Source organism: Mobula hypostoma, chromosome 22 (assembly GCF_963921235.1).
Source record: "Mobula hypostoma chromosome 22, sMobHyp1.1, whole genome shotgun sequence".
NCBI lineage: Eukaryota > Metazoa > Chordata > Chondrichthyes > Myliobatiformes > Myliobatidae > Mobula > Mobula hypostoma.
Genome location: NC_086118.1, coordinates 50,779,542 through 50,804,459, shown reverse-complemented (window position 1 = coordinate 50,804,459; position 24,918 = coordinate 50,779,542). Strand labels below are relative to the sequence as shown.

General features: G+C 42.1%; 1 protein-coding gene across 7 annotated transcripts in view; it reads left to right on the top strand.

The window, feature by feature from the left end:
• The window catches only part of cep131 (centrosomal protein 131), a 147,485-nt gene that overhangs the window by 64,915 nt on the left and 57,652 nt on the right, over nucleotides 1-24,918 (top strand). For 4 of the 7 annotated variants that reach the window (XR_010015784.1, XM_063030546.1, XM_063030549.1 and 1 more), the window contains exons 8-15: nucleotides 3,872-3,958; nucleotides 5,298-5,415; nucleotides 9,514-9,630; nucleotides 13,735-13,903; nucleotides 14,686-14,762; nucleotides 15,269-15,457; nucleotides 20,686-20,880; nucleotides 21,648-21,785. Coding sequence is in view for 6 of the 7 variants with exons in the window: in XM_063030546.1 (XP_062886616.1) it covers nucleotides 3,872-3,958; nucleotides 5,298-5,415; nucleotides 9,514-9,630; nucleotides 13,735-13,903; nucleotides 14,686-14,762; nucleotides 15,269-15,457; nucleotides 20,686-20,880; nucleotides 21,648-21,785 (1,090 nt within the window). In the remaining variant the exon portion in view is untranslated. The remainder of the gene's footprint in view (nucleotides 1-3,871; nucleotides 3,959-5,297; nucleotides 5,416-9,513; nucleotides 9,631-13,734; nucleotides 13,904-14,685; nucleotides 14,763-15,268; nucleotides 15,458-20,685; nucleotides 20,881-21,647; nucleotides 21,786-24,918) is intronic. The other 3 variants (XM_063030547.1, XM_063030550.1, XM_063030548.1) reach the window with 3 other exon arrangements.

Below are 24,918 nucleotides of genomic sequence, written 5' to 3'. Positions count from 1 at the left end.
GTCCGTGGCTGGATCATGTGCACGCCCTTCCCGAACTCTATGCCATTAAGGTAATTTCTGTCAGGACTGTGGTTGCTGTCAAGCAAAGCTACTTAATAGTAAAAAGATGGATATCTTTCACTGCACTGTAGGGTAAACATTCATCCAAGACTAAGAGGTCACTTCGAGAAAAATTTGCCCATGGACCAAACTTAATCTTCTCTATTCTGCTATAGATGGCTGTGGAGGCCTAGTCATTGGGTATATTCGAAGTGGAAGTTGATAGGTTCTTGATTAGTAAGGGCATCAGAGGTTACAGACAGAAGGCAGGAAAATGGGGTTGAAAGGAAAAATAAATCAGCCATGATTGAATGATGGAGCAGACTTGATGGGCTGAATGGCTTAAATCACCTCCTATGACTATGGTCTTGTAGTCTAATACAAGAATTATTATTATTTTGGAAGATTAAATGTATTTGCCATATATATTTGTATACAGAGTGGATTCCAGTTAATTGGATGATCGGTTAATTGGGGCAGCTGCTTAAATGGGACAGCTCTTGAAGAACAAAAACTAATCAAGAAAATAGCCAGAATTCCCTTCATTTATTTGGAATACTACGCCACTTAATTGGGACAGAAGACTTGCTGCACAGCTTCCACCTAGTGTCAGTCGCATGTACTTGTGTGGTGGTAGACTGTACACCTTGCTTAGAGCAAACAGTTTTTAAATAGAGTCAGTTGTGTGTGTTTGTGTTTGGAAAGCAGTGATTTTTGTCACTGATGGTGAGAAATAAACAGTAAGACAATTCAGAGCTGTTTTGCTTACTGTAAGCATTCAGGCTTGGAGATGTCAGAAATGGCTGTTAGACATTACGGAGCAAACTTTTTTTAAGTAGTGTTAGCTGAGTGTGCTTGCGTTATCCATTTGGCCAGACAGGCGCCGATTTGGAAAAACAACAATTTTTAAATTTTTTGATAATTTCATTTTTTAGTTTGACTTTCTGCAGAAAGGCAATGAAGGTAGTCCATTATCTGCACCAAGAGTAAATGATTGTATTCATCTACGGTTAATCAAAAGAACACGGCAGTGATGAACTCTTCTATCAATAGTTATGAGGAATTAATACACAGTTGTTAGGATTAATACACAGTTTTATAATGCTGCAGTGGTATTGGTAGTGTTGTAATTTGTTCTATATTTCATTTAAATGCATAATTTGTCACTTATTTATGATAGTTTGTCTTCTAACTATTTTCATGAAGCTTTGGTTAATTGGAGCAGCCATTTAATTGGGCCAAAATGTACTGGTCCTAATGTGTTCCATTTATCAGGTATCCACTGTATTAGGAGTTTGCAGTTAAAGTACAGATATGGAATAAAATATGCATAAATACCAGCATGTATTTACAATATAAACAGCACTGTAAAAAGTGTTTTTAAGTGTTCACAGTATCTTTTCCAGGCCTTAACTCCTCCTCTGTGCCAGATGCTCATTGTCCTCAATACCTCAGTATTTCAAACAAATTTATCTACCATTTGGACTTTCCAGGGAGCGCTCATGGAGTGAGCTACACTTTAGTGTTGCCCCATTCCCTTTATCTGTTTTACCTGTAACCACCCTTATTCACTTTATCTGTACCTACACTAAAGAGTTTATACTACAAATATATCTTTGAACTTCGATTTTTATTTACTGAAAATGCTGACCCGAGCACAAGAAGTTAAAAACGGAAAGGGCTGCGGCGGGAATGGAAAAAAAGATGGCGATCCTAAAGCATCGAAGGAGACTCCATTAACTGTTGAAATAATGACGAAACTCAGAGAGAATACACTTAACCAAAGATTTGCTGTGTTTGAAGAAGTTTTGAAGACGATTCAAGATGCCGTTAAATCGTTCAGACGCGAAGTTGATCAACAACAAATTAGAATCTCGGAACTAGATGAAGATGGTTGCAAAAGGGATCGAAAAATTGAATCTTCTGAAAAAAATCTAACTTCGACAACTCAGCAGTTGGAGCGTTATAAAGCAAAGATTATCGATCTTGAAAATCGTTCTCGACGACAGAATCTGCGAACAATCGGACTTCCTGAAGATGTTGAGACGGGAGATCCTACTAAATACTTTTCTAAATTGTTAATGGATGTATTTGGTCCAGAAATTTTGGAGGAGCCCCCATTGCTAGACCATGCACATCGTAGTTTACACACTAAACCATCTAAACAATTTAAACCGAGGCCCATCATTGTTCGGTTTCATTATGTTCGTGTTAAGGAACAAATGACACGAGCTGCTCGGCGGAAAGCATGATCGAATTTCAAAGTTTTAAATTTCGTATCATTGAGGATTTCAGCCAGGAAGTATTGAAAGAATGGATGGCTTTTAAACCACAGATGTCAGAACTTTATCGTAAGGGCTATAAATTAGCATTGCTATTCCCAGCCTGGTTGAGAGTTGTTATGGCGGATAATTCTTGTCGTTTGTTTAAAACTCCGGGCAAAGCTCAAAGTTTTCTCGACAATTTGTCTTCCTCTGCTGAGGTCTAATTAACGCACTGTTTTTTTTTCTTTTTTAAATTTGTTTTTCGTTTCCTTTTTGGAAAAAAAAGCTAATATCTAGCTTACAGATTTAGATTTTTATATTTTGAGGGTTCTTGGCTTGATTCTGTAGTGTAGGTATTTTTCACATTTTTAAATGAAAGTACTCTTTTTTTGTTAGTGATTTTTTATATTTCACTTTTAATATTTTTTTCTTTTTTGAAATTTATCTCTAATGATTCAGCTTCCACAGCTCTCTAAGGCAGAGAACTGTAGAGATTCACTGCCCTCCACAGATATTTCTACCTACCTCAGTTTTAAATGAATAACAGCCCATTACTTTGAAAGAGTCTCCCTTGCTTCTAAATTGGAGGTGACACATTTTGCAAATTCAAATCAGGATAGGAAATACCCAGCTATTTGTAGGAACCTAAGTAATGTTGATGAGATCTTGGAGGTTCACATCCATAGTTTCCCTGAAGTTGTAATATGGGTTGATAGGGTGGGGCAGAAGGCAAATGGCACGGGGCATATAAAGATTGGGACATCATGTTACAACTTTATAAAATGCTTATTAGGCTGCTTTTGGAATTCTGTGTGCATTTCTGGCTGCCACACTGTGGGAAGAATACAATTGCAGTGGCGAGAGTGTAGAGGGAATTCATGGGATACTGCCTGGATTGGAGAGATTGAATAGGCTGCACTCATTTTTTGTGGTGCAAAGGAGGCTGAGAGCTTTAAAAAATTATAATAGTCGTATATAGTCGATTGAATCTTTTGTCTGTGATAGGGATATCAAACACAAGAGGCTGTATGTTTAAGGTGAGAGGAAGGAGTTTCAAAGGGCATCCTCAGACAGAATAATAACATGGGAGATTGTTTTGTCAACAGCATTGGCTTGGTTTGGTGTGGAAAGTACTGGGTTTGGATTGGCCATGATTAGGTTAAAATTTGATTTTATACCCAAATGGACCTTGAGCACAATGAAATTGAGCGGCTTCTTTCTGGTACTTAGGGAAATAGGAAGTTTTTTTATGATATTTATTTTTAATTGTCAAGTTTCAATTCAGATGGATTTTTTGCTTTCTACCCAGGGGTAAAAAAACAGTGATATTTATTTCTTTATTTTAGAGGTTCTCTGCATTTTCCATATTTCACTTAATAATTCTCTGTATAAACAATATTGTTATGAAGTAACATTTGATGTACATGTGGCTTCATTCATTTTTGAGTAGATTGGTGTGTAGTGCAGCAATCTGAAAATGCCCATGCTAGCAGTACCTTATAGCCTACCTAAACAGTGAAAGGACTTTGAGTCAATTATCTCTAAATGTGTTTTTCTACCATCCTTAGAATCCAGTACTTAAACCTTAATGATAAAAAGGACTTTACCCAAGTGCTTCAGAACGATAATCCAGATATCACTCATCCTGATTTTGGGTATGCACAGTTTTACATGAAAGGGTGTGTTTTTTGTGGTATTGTGCTGATAGCTAAATTTTGTAGTGCACATTCTAGCTGATGCCTGTGCTTTGCAGAATATATATAGCATTGTTTTAGTGTTTCCTTGCTGTACTTTCTAGGTGTGTTTGTTTACATCTTTCTTGATTGGGGTTTTCTTATCTTTGCAATACATTCTAAGCTAGCGTCCAGTTGTCACAATGCTGTAATTTCCCTGCAGCTGGGTTTGATATTGGTGAAAATGATGGGATGGAATCTCTCCTTGTGCTTTTCTATTTGCCTGCTGTTCCTCTGAGTTGTAAGAATAAACTGGGAAAGTAGTCTGGTGACTCTCAAAGTCAGGGCTTGACTTAAAATGCATCAATCTACATTGATCATCAATAGGTTGAAAGACCATTAATTCTGAAGTGAACAGGACATGAGAGACACAGGTAAAATATCTGTAGAAATCTTTTTTTTAGTAATGATCTGGTGTGAGGTTTTATTTCTTTCTGATTCATATTTATTTACTCTGTGAATACTTCACAATTAGGCCATTGCAGGAATCTGGGGAATTAATTTAATGTGGATGATCATATTAAAAGTTGATACAAGGATGGATTCCCATTTTGAATTTTCTGTTCCATCTAAAAACACCTGTTTAACACCATAAACCAAATTAAAATAGTTCCATGGAATATCACTTCACAATATATTACCGGTGCAGCACCACAAAAGCTTTACATGACACAAAATTTATGTTGCACTTGACCTCTTGGTTCCAGATCCTGAGACCAAGTGTCCTGGTACTCACAGCCTTCTGTGACCAACACAGAATTTTGTGTTCCACCTGAGAATTATTGTGCTTTATGCTAAATGGAGGTGGATGCCAGAAGTGAAAAAAATTCAGGAACTTGGGAATATTCCTTAGAAAGGAGTTAGGAATGTCATGCTGGGTAAATTAGTCACGTTATTGACAAGAGTTTAATCAGAACAATTTAGATTTTGAGGTGGATTTGTGTATCTACATGAAGCAATAATTAGTTATTGTTGGTTGTTGTAGCATGCCTTGGAAAGTGTGGTGTAATTGCTTCGTTCTGCACTGTATGGTGTGTTTAAGAAGAAAGCATGCAGAGGCAAATTATTCATGGTACTCCAGAGCAAAAACTTGGCTAAGGAATCATGAGCTGAATGAATGAAAAAAAACCCTCTGTAAATCAGCACCCAGCAGGAAGAAAGGAGTTCTTTTTCTAAAATGGGAAATGATGAATTTCAAATTGTTTTAAAAGGACATGCTTTTTGTTAACAACACCTCCCTCATTCCCTCTGCCCACAACAGATTTATACAGCATGTGAATCATGCAGCGATTACCATTCAGCGATGGTACCGGCGGCATTTCCAGAGGCGCAGAGCAGGTCAAGCTGCACTTAAGCGACTTCTTGCTGCAAAAAAACAGGTGCTAACAAACTTTTGTAAGATGATTTGTCAGATAATTTGCAGCACACTAGATATTGGCATTTAGTTCATTCAAGCTGTCTACAGTGAATGCGGGGAATATTGTGTGATAAAAGATCTCAGTTCATCTAGTTCACCCTCTGTTACCCTGGCAGTTGCATGTAGTACTATTTATTATTATCTTATATTAGCAATCAATAGCTGTCAATTAGAATACTACAGAGTTGGTTATGAGACAAGCACTTTGTAAAAAGCTTGGAGAAGCATAGCTCCAAGCTAGGCACAAGATATTCTGTTAAAATTTCGAGGAATACACAAAATCTTGCAGGAACCCCGTAACTTAGGCAGCATCTATGGAGGGGAATAAGCAGTTGATGTTTTGGATTGAGACCCTTAATCAGGACTGATGAAGGTTCTTGGCACAAAACAATGACTCTATTCCTCTCCATAGATACTCCCTGACCTGCTGAGTTCCTCCAGCATTTTGCGTGTTGCTAGCTCCAAGATAACATGTCTTTTTCAAAGCAATCTCTATGCCTCCTTATCTTGTGTGCTTCATTCCAAAAGATTTTTTGGAAATTATTTACCTTACATTTTAATCAGCCAGTGCATTCCTTTACCTCTTCCTGTAGTCTCACTGTTTTTTAGATGTATGCTGAATTAATGTTGCCAGAGTGGTTTTGTTTGTTCACTTTTCAAATGCAGCATGTGTCCTGTGTTGTGGATACAATGGAACAGTTTCATGATTTGCCTTATCTAACCCTTGCTAAATGTCAAGTCTCTCACAAATATTAGAACTAGTAAATGCAAGGCAATGTCATAGAATGGTAGCAATACAGGAGATCATTCAGTTCCTTCTGGTACTCTGAAAGATCACTTACTCATTGTCCCACTTTTACATCCTTTCATTGTCGGATCTTGTTCCCTTCCAAAAGCCGTGATTGAATCGGAGTCTATCAACCTCTTAGCTTGTTAATCACTGTGTCTGTTTTCTTCTTTATTAAAGTTTAGGTTGCTTTTTGATTTCAACTCTTCTGCCATTGGAAATAGTTTATTTCTGTTTAGGCCACTTATTCTTTTGAGTATGTTGATCACATCCCTTTTCAGTCTCCTCTGCTCAATGGAAAAAAGTCTCACTTTTTCCAACTATTCCCTATGTTTCTTTGATTCGTAGAACCCCAAAGGAATAACCTTAAAATTGAGGAACGTTTTAACTTCCAAGGAGCATGAAGCACTAGCAAGGAGGGGTTATCTGTTTTATTTGGGCAATGGGGGAGAAAGAGTAAAAGAAAGGACAGTGGAAATAATTTTAACAATAATATATTTTAAATACAAAGCTTCAATCTGAGACCATAAGATATAGGAGTAGAAGTAGGCCATTTGGCCCATCAAGTCTGCTCCGCCATTCAATCATGGGCTGACCCAATTCTTCGAGTCATCCCCACTCCCCTGCCTTCTCCTCATACCCTTTGATGCCCTGGCTGATCAAGAACCTATCTATCTTGCCTTAAATGCACCCAATGACTTGCCCTGCACAGCCATTTGTGGCAACAAATTCCACAGATTTACCACGCTCTGACTAAAGTAATTTCTCTGCATCTCTGTTCTAAATGAACATCCTTCAATCCTGAAGTCATGCCCTCTTATCCTAGACTCCCCTACCATGGGAAATAACTTTGCCATATTTGATCTGTTCTGGCCATTTTAACATTTGGAATGTTTCTATGAGATCCCCCCTCATTCTCCTGAACTCCAGGGAATACATCCCAAGAGCTGCCAGATGTTCCTCATACGGTAACTCTTTCATTTCTGGAATCATTCTCGTGAGTCTTCTCTGAACCCTTTCCAATGTCAGTATATCCTTTCCAAAATAAGGAGCCCAGAACTGCACACGATACTCCCAAGTGTGGTCTTACGAGTGCCACACTGATATTTTCATCAAAATGTGTTTCTAACTTGCTTTATAAAAACTAATTGAAACTACAGGATATTGGTGGTGCATGGATAATTGTATAATAAAATTGGGCTGCATGATAGTGTAGTGCTATTACAGTGTCAGCAACCCGGTTTAAATTCTGCTGCTGTCTTTAAGGATCTTGTACCTTCTCCCTGTGACAACGTGGGTTTCCTCCGGGTGCTTCAGTTCAAAGGTTCAAAGGTCTAATTTAATGTCAGAGAAATGTATACAATTTACATCCTGAAATACTTGTTCTTCGCAAATATCCATGAAAACAGAGAAGTGCCCCAAAGAATGAATGACAGTTAAAGGTGAGAACCCCAAAGCCTTCCCCCAGCTCCCCCCCCCACACATAAGCGACAGCAAGCAACAATACCCCCTCCCCCACTGGCAAAAAAGAGCATCGGCACCGCCACCAAGCCATCAAGCGTGAGCAAAGCAATATCAAAGACACAGACCTGCAGTTACCCCAAAGACCTTGCATTTCATCTGGCATTCGACATACCACAGGCTCTCTCTCTCTCCCTAATAAGGGAGAGGGGGGTGTCTCCATTTTCCCAGCGAGTGGGGAGACATAACAAACTCGTTTTTTTAAAAATTATGTCAAAAGTCCATTTGGTCACTTTTTTTGAGCTCTGTGCCTGAAGATCGCAAAGAACCCGGATCTTTGGGCACACTGCAGCAGTAGATTTTCTGACTCCCCCGATGACACACGGATCTCCTCCTGTGACACCGACCCTTGATCCGCCCGTCCCCAGAGCCTCGAGGTCTTAGGCTTTCACATACGAGCTGGACTCTCAGGCCGAAACCTTGGTGTGCCGAACAATGGTCAGTCCTGAAACCCCGAAAACGAGTCCCATTCCTGCAAAGAACCGAAGTCAGCATATAACTCCAGGTTAGGGGCTTCAAAAGAACCCTGAAGGGTAAAATAAAGATATTAAAGATGGGAATAGAGCTGTTTCCAAAGATGCAAGAAAAATACTTGCCATTTAGTGCCATCTTAACTCCGCCTCCATCTCCGTCATCCAAAGATGTACAGGTTAGTCGACAAACAAGACAAAATCTGCAAATGCTGGAAATCCAAGCAACACACACAAAATACTGGAGGAACTCAGCAGGCTAGGCAGCATCTGTGGAAAAGAATACAGTCGATGTTTTGGGCTGAGACCCTTCATCAGGTCCTGCTGAAGGGTCTTGGCCCGAAACGTCAACTGTATTCATTTCCGTAGATGCTGCCTGGCCTGTTGGGTTAGTCAGCAAATTAGTCACATGGGCGTAATTGAGCAGTTGGGTCAGAAGGGTCTGTTACTGTGCTGTATTGCTAAATTAAGTGTAGCCCCCCTGGTAAGCCTCAGGCTCGCTCAACTCGCTTTCGTCTAGGGGAAGCAGTCTTTGGCCCCACCAAACTGGGTAATTAAGTTTGTGTGGATGCTGTGTGATGTACCCCACCCTGCCAAATAACAGACAATGCACCATATACGATTAAATGATTACAATTTATAGATATTACTGGAACTATGTAATTAATAGAGATAAAATATAAAAGGAAAGTAAAAGGTGCCAAACTTATCAAAGTTCAACCTCTTTGAGCACAACAGTTGGAGCTCTGGTAACGTGGTCGGCTTTCCACCTTTCGATCCCCTCCGACCACCTCGACCCGCTGCCTGGGACCAACTGTGGTGGTCGACCAGACGCTCCACACGAGTCTGTCTTCGTCTCCTCTCCTCACCGAAGACCCTGGACCTCGAACTCTGGCTCAGGATCCGCCCCGTCGCCAGCTCACAGCATCGCATCCACTCTCTTTCTCCCCATCGCGCCTTCTGCTCAAAAATCCGTGCATCACAATAGCTTACAGACACACAAGAAAGAATAACATCTATCCCAATTGGTTCGTTCTTCCTCTTATCAATAATATAACCCAAACAAGCTACTAGCAAGAGAACTTGCTCAGCAGTTAACATAACAAAGAAGCCATTTTAATTAGCCTATGCAGTAACATAAAAGAAGAAACCCCTTACATAAGAAAAATAACTATTACTGTAGGCTGAATTTTCTTTATTTCTCAGTTGTCTGAAATTGCAGTTGAGTTGGCAGGTAAAACATTGTGCTTCACTAATAATCCATTAGTACTTTTACTGTCAGGAGAAAGAGCAAGAAATGTCAGCTGAGAGTATGCAAGAGTACCAGAGGAGAAAAAGTGAGGACAGGAGAAAGATCCGTGAAGAGAAAGCTCGACAGGCTCGGAAGGCAGCCATACAGGTACTCCATGTTCCTGCTATAGTATGTTCCTGTTTCACACAAAGTTTATCTATTATATCTTTAGATTATTTGACTCTAATAGCCTTTTTAATGTGATTATGCTACAAACAGTTTGATAATGTCAGTTTGTTTCTTCATCAAGGATTACAGTACCGTGTAAAAGTCTTGAATTTCAGAAGTTTGAAGTATGTATACTATATACAACTTTGAGATTTGTCTCCTTATAGGCAGCCACAAAACAAAGAAACACAGTAGAGCCCTAAGAAACACCCAATATGCAAAAAAAAATCAAATCATGCAAAACAATAAAAATAAGCAAATAACATTCAGCACTGAAATTCACGAAAGTGAGTCCACAGCCAAGAAACCAGTCAGAGTTGTTATATTTTAGGCATATAAATATTCTATATATATTGCACTGTACTGCTGTTGCAGTAAATTTCATGGCATGTGTGAGTGATGATAAACCTGATTCTGATATGGATCTCTATTGTGGTCTGAGAGTGGTAAGGGGGCAGGGAGAACAGAATCATAAAAACAAAATAATCTGCAGATGCTGGGGTCAAAGCAACATTCACAACACGCTGGAGGAACCTCCCTCATGGTTCCACCTCCTTCTACTACCCATTGTGTTTTCCCCTATTCTTTCTTCACCTATCCTGCCTATCACCTTGTTGCCTCCCCTCCCCCACCCCTTTATCTTTCCCCTTATTGGTTTTTCACCTGGAACCTACCAGCCTTCTCCTTCCCATCCTCCCCCCACCTTCTTTATAGGGCAACACCTCATATACCGTCTAGGTAGTCTCCAGCCCCTTGGTATGAACATAGAATTCTCCAACTTCCGTTAATTCCCTCCCCCTCCCTTCCTCTATCCCTATGTCACTTTGCCCCCTCCCCCAGCTGCCTATCACCTCCCTCATGGTTCCGCCTCCTTCTACTACCCATTGTGTCTTCCCCTATTCCTTCTTCACCTTTCCTGCCTATCACCTCCCTGCTTCCCCTCCCCCACCCCTTTATCTTTCCCCTTACTGGTTTTTCACCCGGTACCTACCAGCCTTCTCCTTCCCACCCTCCCCCCACCTTCTTTATAGGGCCTCTGCCCCTTTCCTCTACAGTCCTGACGAAGGGTTCCGGCCCGAAACGTCGACCGATCTTTTCCACGGATGCTTCCAGAGCGGAATCATGGTTGGGAAAAGAGGGGAGGGAGCAGGAAGCACCAGAGAAACATTCTGTAATGATCAATAAGCCAATTGTTTGGAATGAAATAACCTCTATGCCCGCTTTGAAAGGGAGAATATAAGTACAGCTGTGAAGATCCCTACTGTACCTCATGACCCTTTGATCTCTGTCTCAGAGGCTGATGCCAGGCTGTCTTTAAGGAGGGTGAATCCTCGCAAAGCGGCAGGCCCCGGTGATAATAAACCTGATTCTGATTGTGACCTTGTCTGGTGTCTCAGGATTGGGTGTGTTTTTCTCTACCACCTGTCCCATACCCCTCCTGTGGCACTGCATCCTCGCCACTTCCAACATCCTTTGCTCCCACCAGATTTACAAACTTGCTTTTCGCTCCACGTTGACAAATACAGTACTGTGCAAAAGTCTTAGACACCCTAGCTATATATATGTGCCTAAGACTTTTGCACAGTACTGTCCTTCTCATGATTGGCCCACCACATCGTTACCAACCTCTTCACTATCTATTTTAGTCCCATTTGGCCGCATTAGGTTCCTTCTTGTCCTTGCCCTTTGAAGTTTCAAAGCCCCGTAAGTGTAATGATTGCACCTGATTCAACTTTGGTAGGTCTACTGACCACTAAAACACTTTCCACTTAGATCCCTTTTAAAGTTAGAATCAGGTTTACTATCACTGACATGAAATTGTCATGAAATTTGTTACTTTGTGCAAGATGATTACTATGTTACAAGAATAAATAAATAAATAGTGAAAAAGCGGAATAGTGAAGCAGTATTCATGTACTGTTCAGAAATCTGATAGCAGAGGGGAAGAAGCTGGTCCTAGAATGTTGAGTGTGTCTGTTCAGACTCCTGTACCACCTCTCTTGGTAATAATGAGAAGAGGGCTTGTCCTGGATGGTGAGGGTCCTTAATGATGGATGTTGATATTCTTGAGACACCACTTTTGAAGATGTCCTGAATCATGAGGAGGGTGTTGCCTGTGATGGAGCTTACTGAGTCTACAGCCCTCTGTAGCCTCTTGCCATCCTGCACATTGAAGCCTCCATGCAATGCTGTGATGCAACCAGTCAGAACGCTCTCCATTTGTAGAAATTTGCTAGACTCTTTGGGGCCTCTTATTTTTGATGCCCCTAGCACGTGAATCATATTCTAGCAATCTACATTGTCTAAGTTTCCTACAATTATATATGCGTCTATCAGTTTATCCTCACTTTCTCTGAGGATAACAAAGAAAACAAGCCCAGACTATCCAATTTCTCTGTATAACAAAAATCCTCCAATGCAAGTAACATTGTGGTCAGTCTTCTCTGCACTCTCTCCAACACATCTTCATAAAAAGCTTTATGCAGCACAATGTAGTACTTCTCGTGTGGAAGCACCATGATATTTACGCTCACACCCCATTCATCTTTTCAAGTGTTTCAATTTCATAATTGGGTGAGTTTTGAATTTAGATCCCTGATTATTGAATTCACCTAGGCAGGACTGGAATTAGCATATTAAAAAAAATCAGTTTTAGTTTGACCGACATGGATATGATGGATTGAATGCACCTCTTGGATGCTGCAAAATTTCTGGATTGGTGATCAGATTTTGATTTCTGTGACAATGGTACCTGTAGCATGGTTTGTTCTGCTCAATAATGAGCTTTAATGTGTCTCAGTGTGAGTATGCCAGTCTTAGAATTTGAAGAATTGTGAACCAATTCTGTACCATTGCTCTCTGTAGCACGAAGGGAAAGGTACATGGTTACTGTTGATGGCTTTTGGGTAGATATTAAGTAAACTCAAATCACTATTCTCAGTTCTGATGCAGGGTTTTGACCTGAAGTGGTAACAGTTCCTTTCCCCTCCTCAGATCCTGCTTGACCCACTAAGTTCTTCCAACAGGTTGTTGCTCCAAAACACCATTCTGTTGCCCACTCAACACTTACTTTTTCTGTCACCACCAAGAAAACGTTTTTATTTTTGATTTCTATTATTTGTTGTTTGTGGGACTGTGCTGGGTGCAATTATATCTGCATAGCATGAATAACATTTTTAATTGGCATCCAGAGATCTGAAAGGAACAACATTAGTACATGTTTGTTTTCTTCCAAATTAGTTCTGGGAGTGACCTTAGACTTTACCTAATACTTGGCTGTAGATTTATGTGATTATTGGACTGTAACTTATATTGCTCTCCCTCAGTTGTCTTTGTTTTCTTGTTGCCGATTTGTAGCTTGCGGTTCTGGGTGGGAAATATGTTAGTTTTTGTGTGAGGGAAAGGTTGGGGATTTGGGGCCTGATGTTCTTGTTGGTTTTTCTGTGTGGGCAATCTGTTAGCTTTTGTGTGGGAGAGAGGGTTTGATGCTGTTGACACTTTTTTTTGCAGGGGTTGGGGTTTTGATGTCATTGTTGCTGTTTTTTTGCAAGGGGGGGTTAGGAGTTTGGTAATCTAGCTGCTGTTTTTGTGTGAGGGAGGGGTTGAGGGGTTTGCGAGTTTTGTTTTTCCTTCTTGTGTGGCGAGTGAATGGGAGGGTAATGTCTTTTCTTTCAACGACTCCCATGCTTTTCCTCGCCTATATTTCATGGCTATCTGGAGAAAACAAATATCAGAGTTGTATTGTTCATATATATTTTGACAATAAAATGAATCTTTGAATTTGACACTGCTGGGACAGCAGTTTCAAAATTTCTATCTAAGTCTATGGATTAAGGAGGTTATCACTACCTAGCTCAGTCTTGAGATAACGTTATAACATTACAGAGTAATGTTAATTAACCAGCTGAAATGATTCATTAATATGATTGACAGCAGTGCTTTAATTTAACATAAGAAAATAGTTCTGGAAGTATGATTGTGGTATTAACTTGCTAGTAATCTGAAAATATGGTTTAACTTTTAATGACTTTATATTTGTTATAGGAACTTCAACAGAAGCGGGCAGAGAAGGCTGCAGAAGATAAAAGAATTAGTGAGGAAGAAGTGGCAGCATTGAGAGAAAGGGCAAAGGTTATGAAGAGAAAAGCAACTAAGGCAGTGCCCATAAATAATACAAGTCCAGTCCACAGTCAAGTCAAATCTAGAAATTCAGGTATGGGACAGTACTTGTATGAACGTGGATAAGGAGTGAATAAAATATGGGAGAGAATTTATTGGATTCAATGTTTATTTATGATTTTTGAAGGCTATTTTCCATTCTTGCTACATTTTAGCTGAAAGGCACAATTGTTTCAGTATCATAAAATTTTAACACAGGTGTGCACTGCAAAGAAAAGCAGCAGAAATGAATATGGTGTACTTTTCCGAAGTTGCCCAGGTCAGTCACCGTAATTTTGGGGTAGAATTAATGTAAAAATTCTGGAAAGCCAAGAAGTGGTGTTTATGGCGCTTTCGGGGCTTTAGTTATGTTTATGGAAGGGAGATGTTAATCCCACATGGTAAGTTCTTCTTACCTACTAACCTACCTACACCCCCCATAACCTTCCACCAAATCCCTGTAATGAATTTTTTTGATAAAATATGTTAGTTTACATTCAGATTTTCCTCCCTCATTTTACTGAATAATATCCATGTATGTGGAGTTTGCACATTCTCTCTGAGACGAAATAGGTTTCCTCCCGCGTGGATAGATGGTAAAATCTGGATGAGTTGACGGGAAGGAAGTTGGAATCAAAATGTGGTTAGTGCTTGATGGTTGCTGTGGACTTGGTGACCTAAAAGGTCCATTTCCTTCTTGCATAACTTTAACTCTATGACAGTATGCATTAGCTGTATGCTGCTCACACTTCTAAAAGACTATTCAATCTTTCGACTGAACTTCTGCTAAGTCAGCATTTTATCTTTATTTCATTCCTTTTTAAACTTTCAATGTAGCTGTGGATCTAGAAGTATATTCTAACCAGAGAACTGAAACTTCTGTTGGACCTGGTATGAAGACAGAAGAATTACAGGTATGAATTAAATTACCGTTTCATCAAAGGCAGTAATTCTGTATCTTTCTACTTTTTGATCTCTGATAATTTGGCTCAGTAACATGATTCTTGTATCTGAGATTTAAGCTGAATTCCATGGGATGAATCAGGCCACCGCTTTACCAAGGGGAATGTTGTACTGTCTGAGATGTTTTCATTCAGATGAATTATTAAACTAATGTCCCGTCTGTTTAAGTAGATACAACAATTACACGGTATAGTCAAACAAAGAGCATATAATTTCTCTCAATGTAGTCTCTGGCATTCTTTCCTCATTTAGAAAACCAGTTGATGTAATTATTTGCTTCTAAGATTTTTTGGAGTTTTGATGCAAACAGCTTGGCTACTACATTTAGTTACAGAATAATGGTACCCAATTTTTTAAGTGTAATCCATTAGTTGTATTTGGAGAACGTGTTAATGCAAAGAATCCTATATATGTAATTCTGTTTGGCTTTAGCGGACTAATCTCAATACTTTTGTAGAACCATTCACAGGACATGATTCTGAGAGAAACACCAGTTGAGGAACAGGAGACAATGACACTGAGTGTAAGCCATTCTAAAACAACATTGAATGATGTACTTGACACACTCAAACTGTTGGAGGAAGAACCTGAATTACTTCCAGAACCAAAGGTCTACAAGAAGGATAAATATGCTTGGATAGATGAGGTAATTTTTCACTTTTTTTTGAATGAAAGATACCGGAGAATATATACAGGTAGTGTTTAGCTTGCAAGTCATAAGAGTGCTCATATACTTCATCATTTTGCTATTCTTAAAGACCTACAGCCTCTAAAGATTTCTCAAATGAAGTTCCCTAGAGACTATAGCCTTTAAAATGGGCAAGGAATCTCACCCTTGTATTCAGTTTGAGTATCATAAAGAGAATGGAAAGCTATTAGATGTGGGAAGTGCTATTGTATTAAAAATAAAATTATTCCCATCTGATTTCCTAAACCCAAAAGGTTGCCTGCTTCTTGTTTATTTTGGTCATCTACTCTCTTGATCCAAGGAGTGGCATTAAAATGTCCTCTGTGGAGAAGAATGACTGCTCAGTTCCATAATTGTTTGGCCATTAATGAGAAATTATTGTTGCTGTCAATTAATTTCAGTTAATGCATAGGATTATAACAGTGTAAATTATTGTATTTTATTTTACTTGCCACATTAAACTCACAATTCTCAAAGAACTACTCTCTGTCCATAATAAATGGTTCCATAGTATACTTCGCTGAAGTCCGCTGAACCCTGGCATACTCTTCCCTCCAGTGATATCAGCCTCACCCAAATCATGCCAATGCAGTGATCTATGGCTGAAAAATGGCAGATGAAATTTAATGTAGTGTGGTAGAACAACAGGACCTGGGAATACAAGTCCATAATTCATTGAAAATTGTTATTAGGGAAAGTTTTTGGCACATTGGCTTTCATAAATCAAAGTATTGAGTTTAGGAGATGGGATGTTTTGTTTAAGCTGTATAAGATGCTGATGAGGCCTAATTGTCTGCAGTTTTGGTCACCTACCTACAGGAAAGATGTAAATAAGATTGAAAGAGTACAGGGAAAATTTACAAGGATTTTGCCAGATCTGGGGGACCTGAGTTATCAGGAAAGATTGATTAGGTTAGGACTTTATTCCTTGGAACATCGAAGATTGATGGGAGATTTGATAGAGGTGTACAAAATTATGAGGGGTATAGATAGGGTAAATGCAAGCAGGCTTTTTCCATCACACAAAATTCTCTGCAGACGCTGGAGTCAAAGCAACACGCACAACACGCTGGAGGAACTCAGCAGGTCAGGCAGCATCTGTGGAAACGAACAGTCAACGTTTCGGGCCGTGACCCTTCGTCAGGACTGAAGAGGGAGGGCGCAGGGGCCCTATAAAGAAGGTGGGGGGAGGGCGGGAAGGAGAAGACTGGTAGGTGCCAGGTGAAAAACCAGTAAGGGGAAAGATCAAGGGGTGGGGGAGGGGAAGCAGGGAGCGGATAGGCAAGAAAGGTGAAGAAGGAATAGGGGAAAGCACAATGGGTAGTAGAAGGAGGCAGAACCATGAGGGAGGTGGAGGAGGGGGCAAAGTGAAACTGGGATGGGGGAAGGGAGGGGGAGGGAATTACCGGAAGTTAGAGAATTCTATGTTCATGCCAAGGGGCTGGAGACTACCCAGACTGTATATGAGGTGTTGCTCCTCCAGCCTGAGTTTGGCCTCATCATGACAATAGATGAGGCCATGTATGGACATATCCGAATGGGAATGTGAAGCAGAATTGAAGTGGGTGGCAACCGGGAGATCCTGTCTGTTGTGGCGGACAGAGCGGAGGTGCTCGACGAAACGGTCCCCCAATCTGCGTCGGGTTTCACCGATGCAGAGGAGGATGCACTGGGAGCACCGGATACAAAAGATGACCCCAACACCCAACAGACTCACAAGTGAAGTGTTGCCTCACCTGGACGGACTGTTTGGGGCCCTGAATGGTGGTGAGAGAGGAGGTGTAGGGACAAGTGTAGCACTTACGCTTACAGGGATAAGTGCCAGGTGGGAGATCAGTGGGGAGGGACGTGTGGACCAGGGAGTTGCGGAGGGACCGATCCCTGCGGAAAGCGGAGAAGGGTAGAGAGGGAAAGATGTGCTTAGTGGTGTGGTCCTGTTGAAGGTGGCGGAAGTTGTGGAGGATAATGTGCTGGATCCGGAGGCTGGTGGGGTGGTAGGTGAGGACAAGGGGAACTCTGTCCCTGTTGTGGTGACGGGAGGATGGGGTGGGGCTGAAGTGCAGGAAATGAAGGAGATGCGGGCGAGGGCATCATTGATGATGGCAGAAGGGAAACCGCGATCCTTAAAGAAAGAGGACATTTGAGATGTCCTGGAATGGAAAACCTCGTCCTGGGAGCAGATGCGGTAGAGACGGAGGAACTGGGAATAGGGAATAGCACTTTTGCATGTGGCAGGGTGGGAAGAGGTAGTTATGAGAGTCAGTGGGCTTATAGAAGATGTCAGTGGACAGTCTGTCTCTAGAGATGGAGACCGAGAGATCGGGAAAGGGGAGAGAAGTGTCCGAGATGGAAGAAGTGAATTTGAGGGCTGGGTGGAAGTTAGAACCAAAGTCGATGAAATTGATGAGCTCAGCATGGGTGCAGGAAGCAGCACCAATGTATTTGTCAGTGTAGCAAAAGAAAAGTTGGGGAGCAGTACCAGTATAGGTTTGGAGCACAGACTGTTCCACATAACCAAAGAAGAGGCAGGGATAGCTGGGGCCCATGCGAGTGCCCGTAGTATACGCCCTTGGCTTGAAGAAAGTGGGAAGAGCCAAAAGAGAAGTTATTAAGTGGGAGTACCAGTTCCGCCAACCGGAGGAGGAGTGGTGGTGGTGGGGAACTGGTGAGGTCTGTTGTCCAGAAAGTAGTGGAGGGCTTTGAGGCCTTCTTGATGGGGAATGGAAATGTATAAGGATTGGACATCCATAGTGAAAATGAAGCGGTTGGGACCGGGGAACTGGAAGTTATTGAAGAGGTGGAGGGCATGGGATGTATCTCGGATGTAGGTGGGGAGGGACTGAATTATGAGTGACAAAATGGAGTCCAGGTAGGCAGATACAAGTTCGGTGGGGCAGAAGCAGGCAGAAACTATGGGTCTACCGGGACAGTCAGGCTTGTGGATCTTGGGGAGGAGGTAAAACTGAGCAGTGCGGGGTGTGGGAATTAATGAGTTTTGTGGCTGAGGATGGCAGGTCTCCAAGGTTGATAAGGGTAGTGATGGTATGGGAGACAATGGTTTGATGTTTTTTGGTGGGGTCCTGTTCCAGGGGTAAGTAAAAGGAGGTGTCAGAGAGCTGTCGTTTGGCCTCAGTGAAGTAGAGGTCCATCCACCAGACGACGACGGCACCACCTTTGTCCATGGGTTTGATGGTGAGGTTGGGATTAGTACAGAGAGAGTGGAGGGCAGTGCATTCAGCGGGAGTGAGGTTGGAACAGGAGAGTGGAGTGGTGAAGTTGAGACGGTTGATGTCTCGGCGACAGTTGGAGATGAAAAGATCAAGTGCAGGCAGAAGGCCTGGGCTGGGTGTCCAGGAGGAGGAGGAGGGTTGAAGATGGGAGAAGGGGTCATCAGTGGGGCGAGGGGAATCCTTGCCAAAGAAATAGGCTCGGAGACGTAGGCGATGGAAGAAGAGTTCAGCGTCACTGAGGTGTGGACGGAGAGGGACAAAAGTGAGGCCCTTGCTAAAGACAGAAAGTTCTGCCTCAGAGAGGGGAAGGTCAGAGGGGATGGTGAAGATACAGCAAGGGTTGGGGCTGGGGTCAGAGGAGGGTAAAAAGTGGGAGGTCTCAGGAAGGGGGGGGTTGCGATGTTCAGGGAGAGCAGGGTTAGGGGAGGATGAGGGATCAGAGGAATGGAGGGGCGATGAGGGGTAGAGGGAAGGTTGGGAGTCACGGGGAGGATAGAGGGTAGTGGAGGAATAAGACGAGCAGTAGGACCCTGTAGCAGTAAGAGCGGTCCCGGTCTGGAGAGGGTCAGGACCTCGGTCCGAGCTGGATCTGGAGCTGGGGGTGGCGGAGCCTGTAGCCTGCAGGGCCCCAGAACTGTCGGAGTCAGAGGCAAGTGGGTCTATGGCCTGCCAGGGGCTGGTGCCCATGTCCGGGAGGCCATGGTTCCAGTCAGGGTCAGAGTCAGAGGCAGATGGGTCTTCAGCCTGCCGAAGGTCTGAGAAGTTGAGGTCCGAGGAATCGGGGTCCGGACTGGAGCCGGTCGTCGTCGTGGGCTCCAGGCGGGTGAGCTTGTGGTCCTTCTTGGACGCGAGGAAGGAGAAGAAACGGCAGTTGGAGGTGTGAATTCGGCGGAGAATGAAGTGTAGGAGAGGTCCAGAGTGGTGGCAGAGGGAGGGACAGGGCCCATAGGTATCTCCACATGGCAGCGAGCATGGCGCGGAGGATCCGGCGGGAGCAGCGGTCAATGAAACGGAGGTACCTGGGATCCTCGCTGGGCCCGAACTGGGAGGTCTGGAACCGGAGCTGGAATCCCTGCGGTACATGGTGGCGGCGGAGACACGTTTCCAGGAAGGAGACGTGGCTGTGGTAGCGGGTCTGAGTCAGGATGTGGTTCAATAGTCAGAGAGAGGCGGAGAATGGCTTTTTCCATTGATGTTGGATGGGATAAGGGTGAAAGGTGAAAAGTTCAAGGGGAACATGAGGGGATATTTCATTACTCAGATGGTCATTAGAGTGTGGAACGAGCTGCCAGCCCAGTAGTACATGTGAGCTGGACTTAAGCATTTAAGAGAAGTTTGGATGGGTACATGGGTGGTAGGTGTATTGAGGGCTGTGGTTCTGGTGCAGGTCAATGGGAGTAGGCCATTTAAATGGTTCACCACAGACCAGATGGGTCAAAGGGCCTATGTCTGTGCTCTACTTTTATGACTAAAACTGCTTCTCCATGGCATGCAGGGTATGCTGACATTTTATGACTAAAACTGCTTCACCATGGCATGCAGGGTATGCTGACATTTAAGTCGTTTCACTGCTTCTTGAAAGGCACATTACTTTTAATCACTGTAGCTAGTTTGGCCCCATTATAGTCAAAACTGTTGCGGTAAAGTTCAGTGGGATTAATTGCATTCATGTCAATTATGGCTGATTACCTCAAGTGCTGATTGTGTCATAATTGTAAGGTTGTGTTACGGTCTATAAGGTACAATTTCAAATGGGAATAACAAAACAACAGCAGGAATGAAAGGATCAAACAATTTGAATACTTATCACCTGGTATGTAAATGATTACTTCAGTCCCCATTCTATGTACTTTTGAGGCTATTTAATACAGTAACATGTAGCAATATTAAGGGCAAAGTAGTTGAAAGGCATAATTTGGTGTTATCTTCTTATTGTCCTACCCTCTTTTTAATAAGCAGGATTGTGACTCGACATCCCTGACAGCAGACAATTTGGAAAAACTGGGACAAATTGAAGGGGCGTCGGGTCGACCCGAGGATGGCACTTTGCTATCGGAAGCAAAGCTGAAAAGCATTATGAGTTTTCTTGATGAGATGGAGAACTCTGAGCAGGAGCGCCCCATATCCCGTACCTCAGTGGCACACAGGGAGGCAAGTCATACTCTCCACTTTCTTACATTTCTACAATCAAAACCAAAGAATCTTAAAGGAAAATGCAAATGATTTACTTAATCTATGTAACGTTTCTACTTTTGTTCCTCTGTTGGTAAGGTATAAAATTATAAGTTATGAGGACATGTTGGAAACTGGACTCTGGTTTCTACTTATTCAAAGCATGATGCTTGTGAAGGAACGAGTAATTTTAAATCCAGCCTGCCGGTGAAGAATTGAGGCAGATCTCCAGTTTAAAAGCTCTGGCTTAGCAGCTGCTGACTTTTCAGCACAGTGGGAAGTGGAAGCTTTGGTTTGGGAGAGAGGGTTGGGTGGTTAAGAGAAAGAGAATGTGTGTGGATGGTGCTGGCGCTGAAAGATGGTGATGCAGGTAGGTCTGAATGAATAAATTACAGAAAATTTCAGATACACTCGGTAGGTAAGGCAGCATCTTTTGAAAGAGAAACAGAGTAATGTTCAGTCAAAGACTCCTTGTGATGAAGAATATTTGACCTGAAATGTTGACTCTTCTATCCACCTGTGTTATCCGATCTAATGAGCATTTCCAGTTTTGATCCTCCTTGTTCTTGCTGATTGAGTTTACATTTTGGTTGTACAAGAGGCAGGCTACAACGTGACGGGATTCTCCTTTGTTTAAGGATGAGAAAAAGAAACCTGAGATTAAATATTTCATTGCTTTTCAAATTTAATTAAAGTTTAATTGAATTTGTCTATGAATAGTAAAGTTTCCCGTGTCCTCTGTCAAGGGTTTATTGTCTGAAGAGGAACAGGCCCACCTGGAGCAGGCGTCACTCGTGGCAACAGAGGTGACAAGCTCAATGATCAAGTTAAAACTGGAATGTGAAGAGAAGAAGCGTGCTGTTGCTATGTTACAGACTGCTTTGGTAAATAACCAGTGTATCTCAATAATATTTATATCTGGTAATGCTTTAAAGTGTGGTGAAAGTGGATCAGTGCCAAAGTTGATGTTTTGTAAGTTCCTCAGTTGGCTGCAGACTTCTGGATCGAAGCTGTTGGAACTTGATAGAAATCAAGTTCCAATCTGATTTGTGCTATATCTTAAAATAAATTTGAATTGGTCCTATCTAACTCCAGGAAGCACAAGAGATTATGTAGTTGCTGGAAACCAGATTATAACATGCAAAATACTGGAGGAACTCAGCAGGTGAGGCAGCATCTATGGAAAGAAATAAACAGTTGATGTTTCGGGCCAAGACCCTTCATCAGGATGAAGAAGAATAAGTAGCTGAAGTAGAATAAGTCAGTTTTGGATTAGGTTAGCTTTATTTGTCAAGTGTACATCGCAACATACAGTGAAGTGCATCGTTTGCATCAACAACCAACACAGTGCAAGGATGTGTTGGGGCAGTTTGTAAGTGTTGCCATGCTTTCAATGTTAACATAGCATGTCCACAACTTATTAACCCTTACAAATCCATATGGCTTTGGAATTTGGGAGGAAACCAGAGTACCATGAGGAAACCCATGTGGTCACAGGCATGTAATAGTTACCTTCCACCTCCACTGGATGGTCACAAAAGTTAAGTCTTGTACATTGCTGAGCACCATAGATAATCTAATTTTAATCCCTTAGTTTCAATTGTTTAGTGTAAAGGTTGCCAACTGTTAGATCAATTTTAAAAAAACTGAACTATTGAAGGGATGGGACCTAAACAAATAGAAATTCCAACTATATGACAATAGTGGGTGTTTGTTTATTTATAAACTTGCAACTTCAGAATGTGTAACAAGCAGAACATTCATTTCCTTCATGCTTTTAAAAAAGCAAAAGGAAAGCATTTGTTTCTCCACAGGTCTGCTTTGTTGTGTAATGCACTGCTATAGAAACAGCCACAAATGAACTTGTCTTATTGAAACTGAGTATTCAGTGCATCACCACAATGTTTCTTGCTCACATGATGTCGATTTCCAGCATTTTAATTTTCTAATGTTGCCCAGCAGTCATATTTCCAAGTGTGAATTACCCAAACAAAAGAGCTTACAAGGCCAGCCACTTTGCTGTGGGCCTGGAATTGCAAAAAGGCCAGATGCACGTGAGCTGGATATGTTTCTGTAGCAGTCTGAAAGTCTTGAGTAATGAAAGCTGCAAAACTAAATTTCCTTTATTTAAGTTCCTGATTAGGAACTGAATTTATAATCCCCAGAGCTGGGTTGGTGGGCTTCAGAGTCGAACAGCACCAATGACTTCAGCCCAGCTCATTCATACTGACCAAGGTGCCAATCTGAGCTAGTACCATTTGTCTGTATTTGGTTCATTTACCTCTAAACCTTCCCAATTCATGAACCTGACCAATTGCCTTTTAAGCATTGCAATTATACCTGCCTCTAGCACAGGGGTCCCCAACCTTTTTTGCACTGCGGACTGGTTTAATATTGACAATGTTCTTGCGGACTGGCTGACCCGGTGGGGGGGGGCGGGGGGTTGGTGGTGGTGGCGGGGTAGGGTTGCCAACGGACAAGAGTAGCAGTCAAATACGTTGGGTTTACCCCGAGAAAGACTACAATGACCATGAAGCCTTGCGCGGGCACCAGTGCGCACGCGTGACTTGCGCAGGCATGTACGTGCCGATTTTTTTCTACAAATGGTTTTTGGCGATCCTGTTTGGGGGGGGGGTGTTAATCACAACCGGAATATAGGTGATAAGTGGCTAATACACTCAATTTCGTTTCTAAAAGGGTTTCTCTAACGAATTTAATATTAAACACACAGCGCATATTTTCCTCACATCAATATAGTGATAAGTCAATTATCAGGGGAGGACAGGGGAGCTTGAAGTAAGTGTTGAACGAACTTCCAGTAGACGTGGTAGAGGCAGGTTCGATATTATCATTTAAAGAAAAAATGGTTAGATATATGGGCAGGAAAAGAATGGAGGGTTGAGGGCTGAGTGCCAGTCGTTGGGACTAGGTGGGAGTAAGCGTTCGGCACGGTCTAGAAGGGCAGAGATGGCCTGTTTCTGTGCTGTAATTGTTAAGTCACTTATATGTCAATAGCATCATAACATTTTAAGTAACGTTTGGATATTAAACACACAGCACATATTTTCCCTGTATGAACATATAAAATCATTGCAACACACCAATATCGCTGAATCAGTGAGAGCCCTGGGCTGAATACTTGTTCTCTGCAACAAGACGGTCCTATCGAGGGGTGATGGGCGACAGCGATACTCGAAGGAGGTTCTTTCTGTCCAGTCTATTCCGCAGTTTAGTTTTCGTTGCGTTCATTGCAGAGATATGTTGGAAATGGAAGCAACGTTTTCAGTGCTTTCGTGACTATCTCAGGACATTTAGCCTTGACTTTGATCCGGAATGCCGGTAGAGATGTTATGTCAAACATACTTTTCAGCCCGCCGTCATTTGCAAGCTCGAGGAGTTAATCTCCTTCCGGCGCTGACATGGATGACGCGCGGGTAATGACCTCGCATGTGTTCAAGCTCAACAGTGGGCATGACGGAATGAGGGAAGGTGTGGCTGACTCATATCGCCAAATCATATAGTTTCCTCACGGCCTGGTAGCACATGCTTTGCGGCCCGGTGGTTGGGGACCCCAGCTCTAGCAGTTTGTTCCAAGTACCCAATACCCTCAGCTTTCCTTTAAATCTTTCCTCTCTTATCTTAAAGCAACGCCCTCTGATTTTAGATTCCTCTTCCCTGGGGAAACATGTGACCATCCACCTTATCTATACCTCTTGTGACTGTGATCTTAGTCACTGGGAGACACTGAAGATAGTGATAAAGAAGTCTTTATTCATCACAACAAGCAGGTATTTTCCTGGAGATCCTTGCGGTAGAGTCCCCCAAAGTCAATGTACATCACATTTTATAGCCTAAAAATCAAAAGTAACAAGATTCAATACAATTTCAATAGTTACACTGACATTATTTACTTCAACACTTTGAGTTTCATGGTGCTTACTCTGAGTTGTATGTCTCCAGTGGGTGACATCCCTGAATGTTCTGTCATGTACCCTGTGACGGGTTAAAGAACCATCA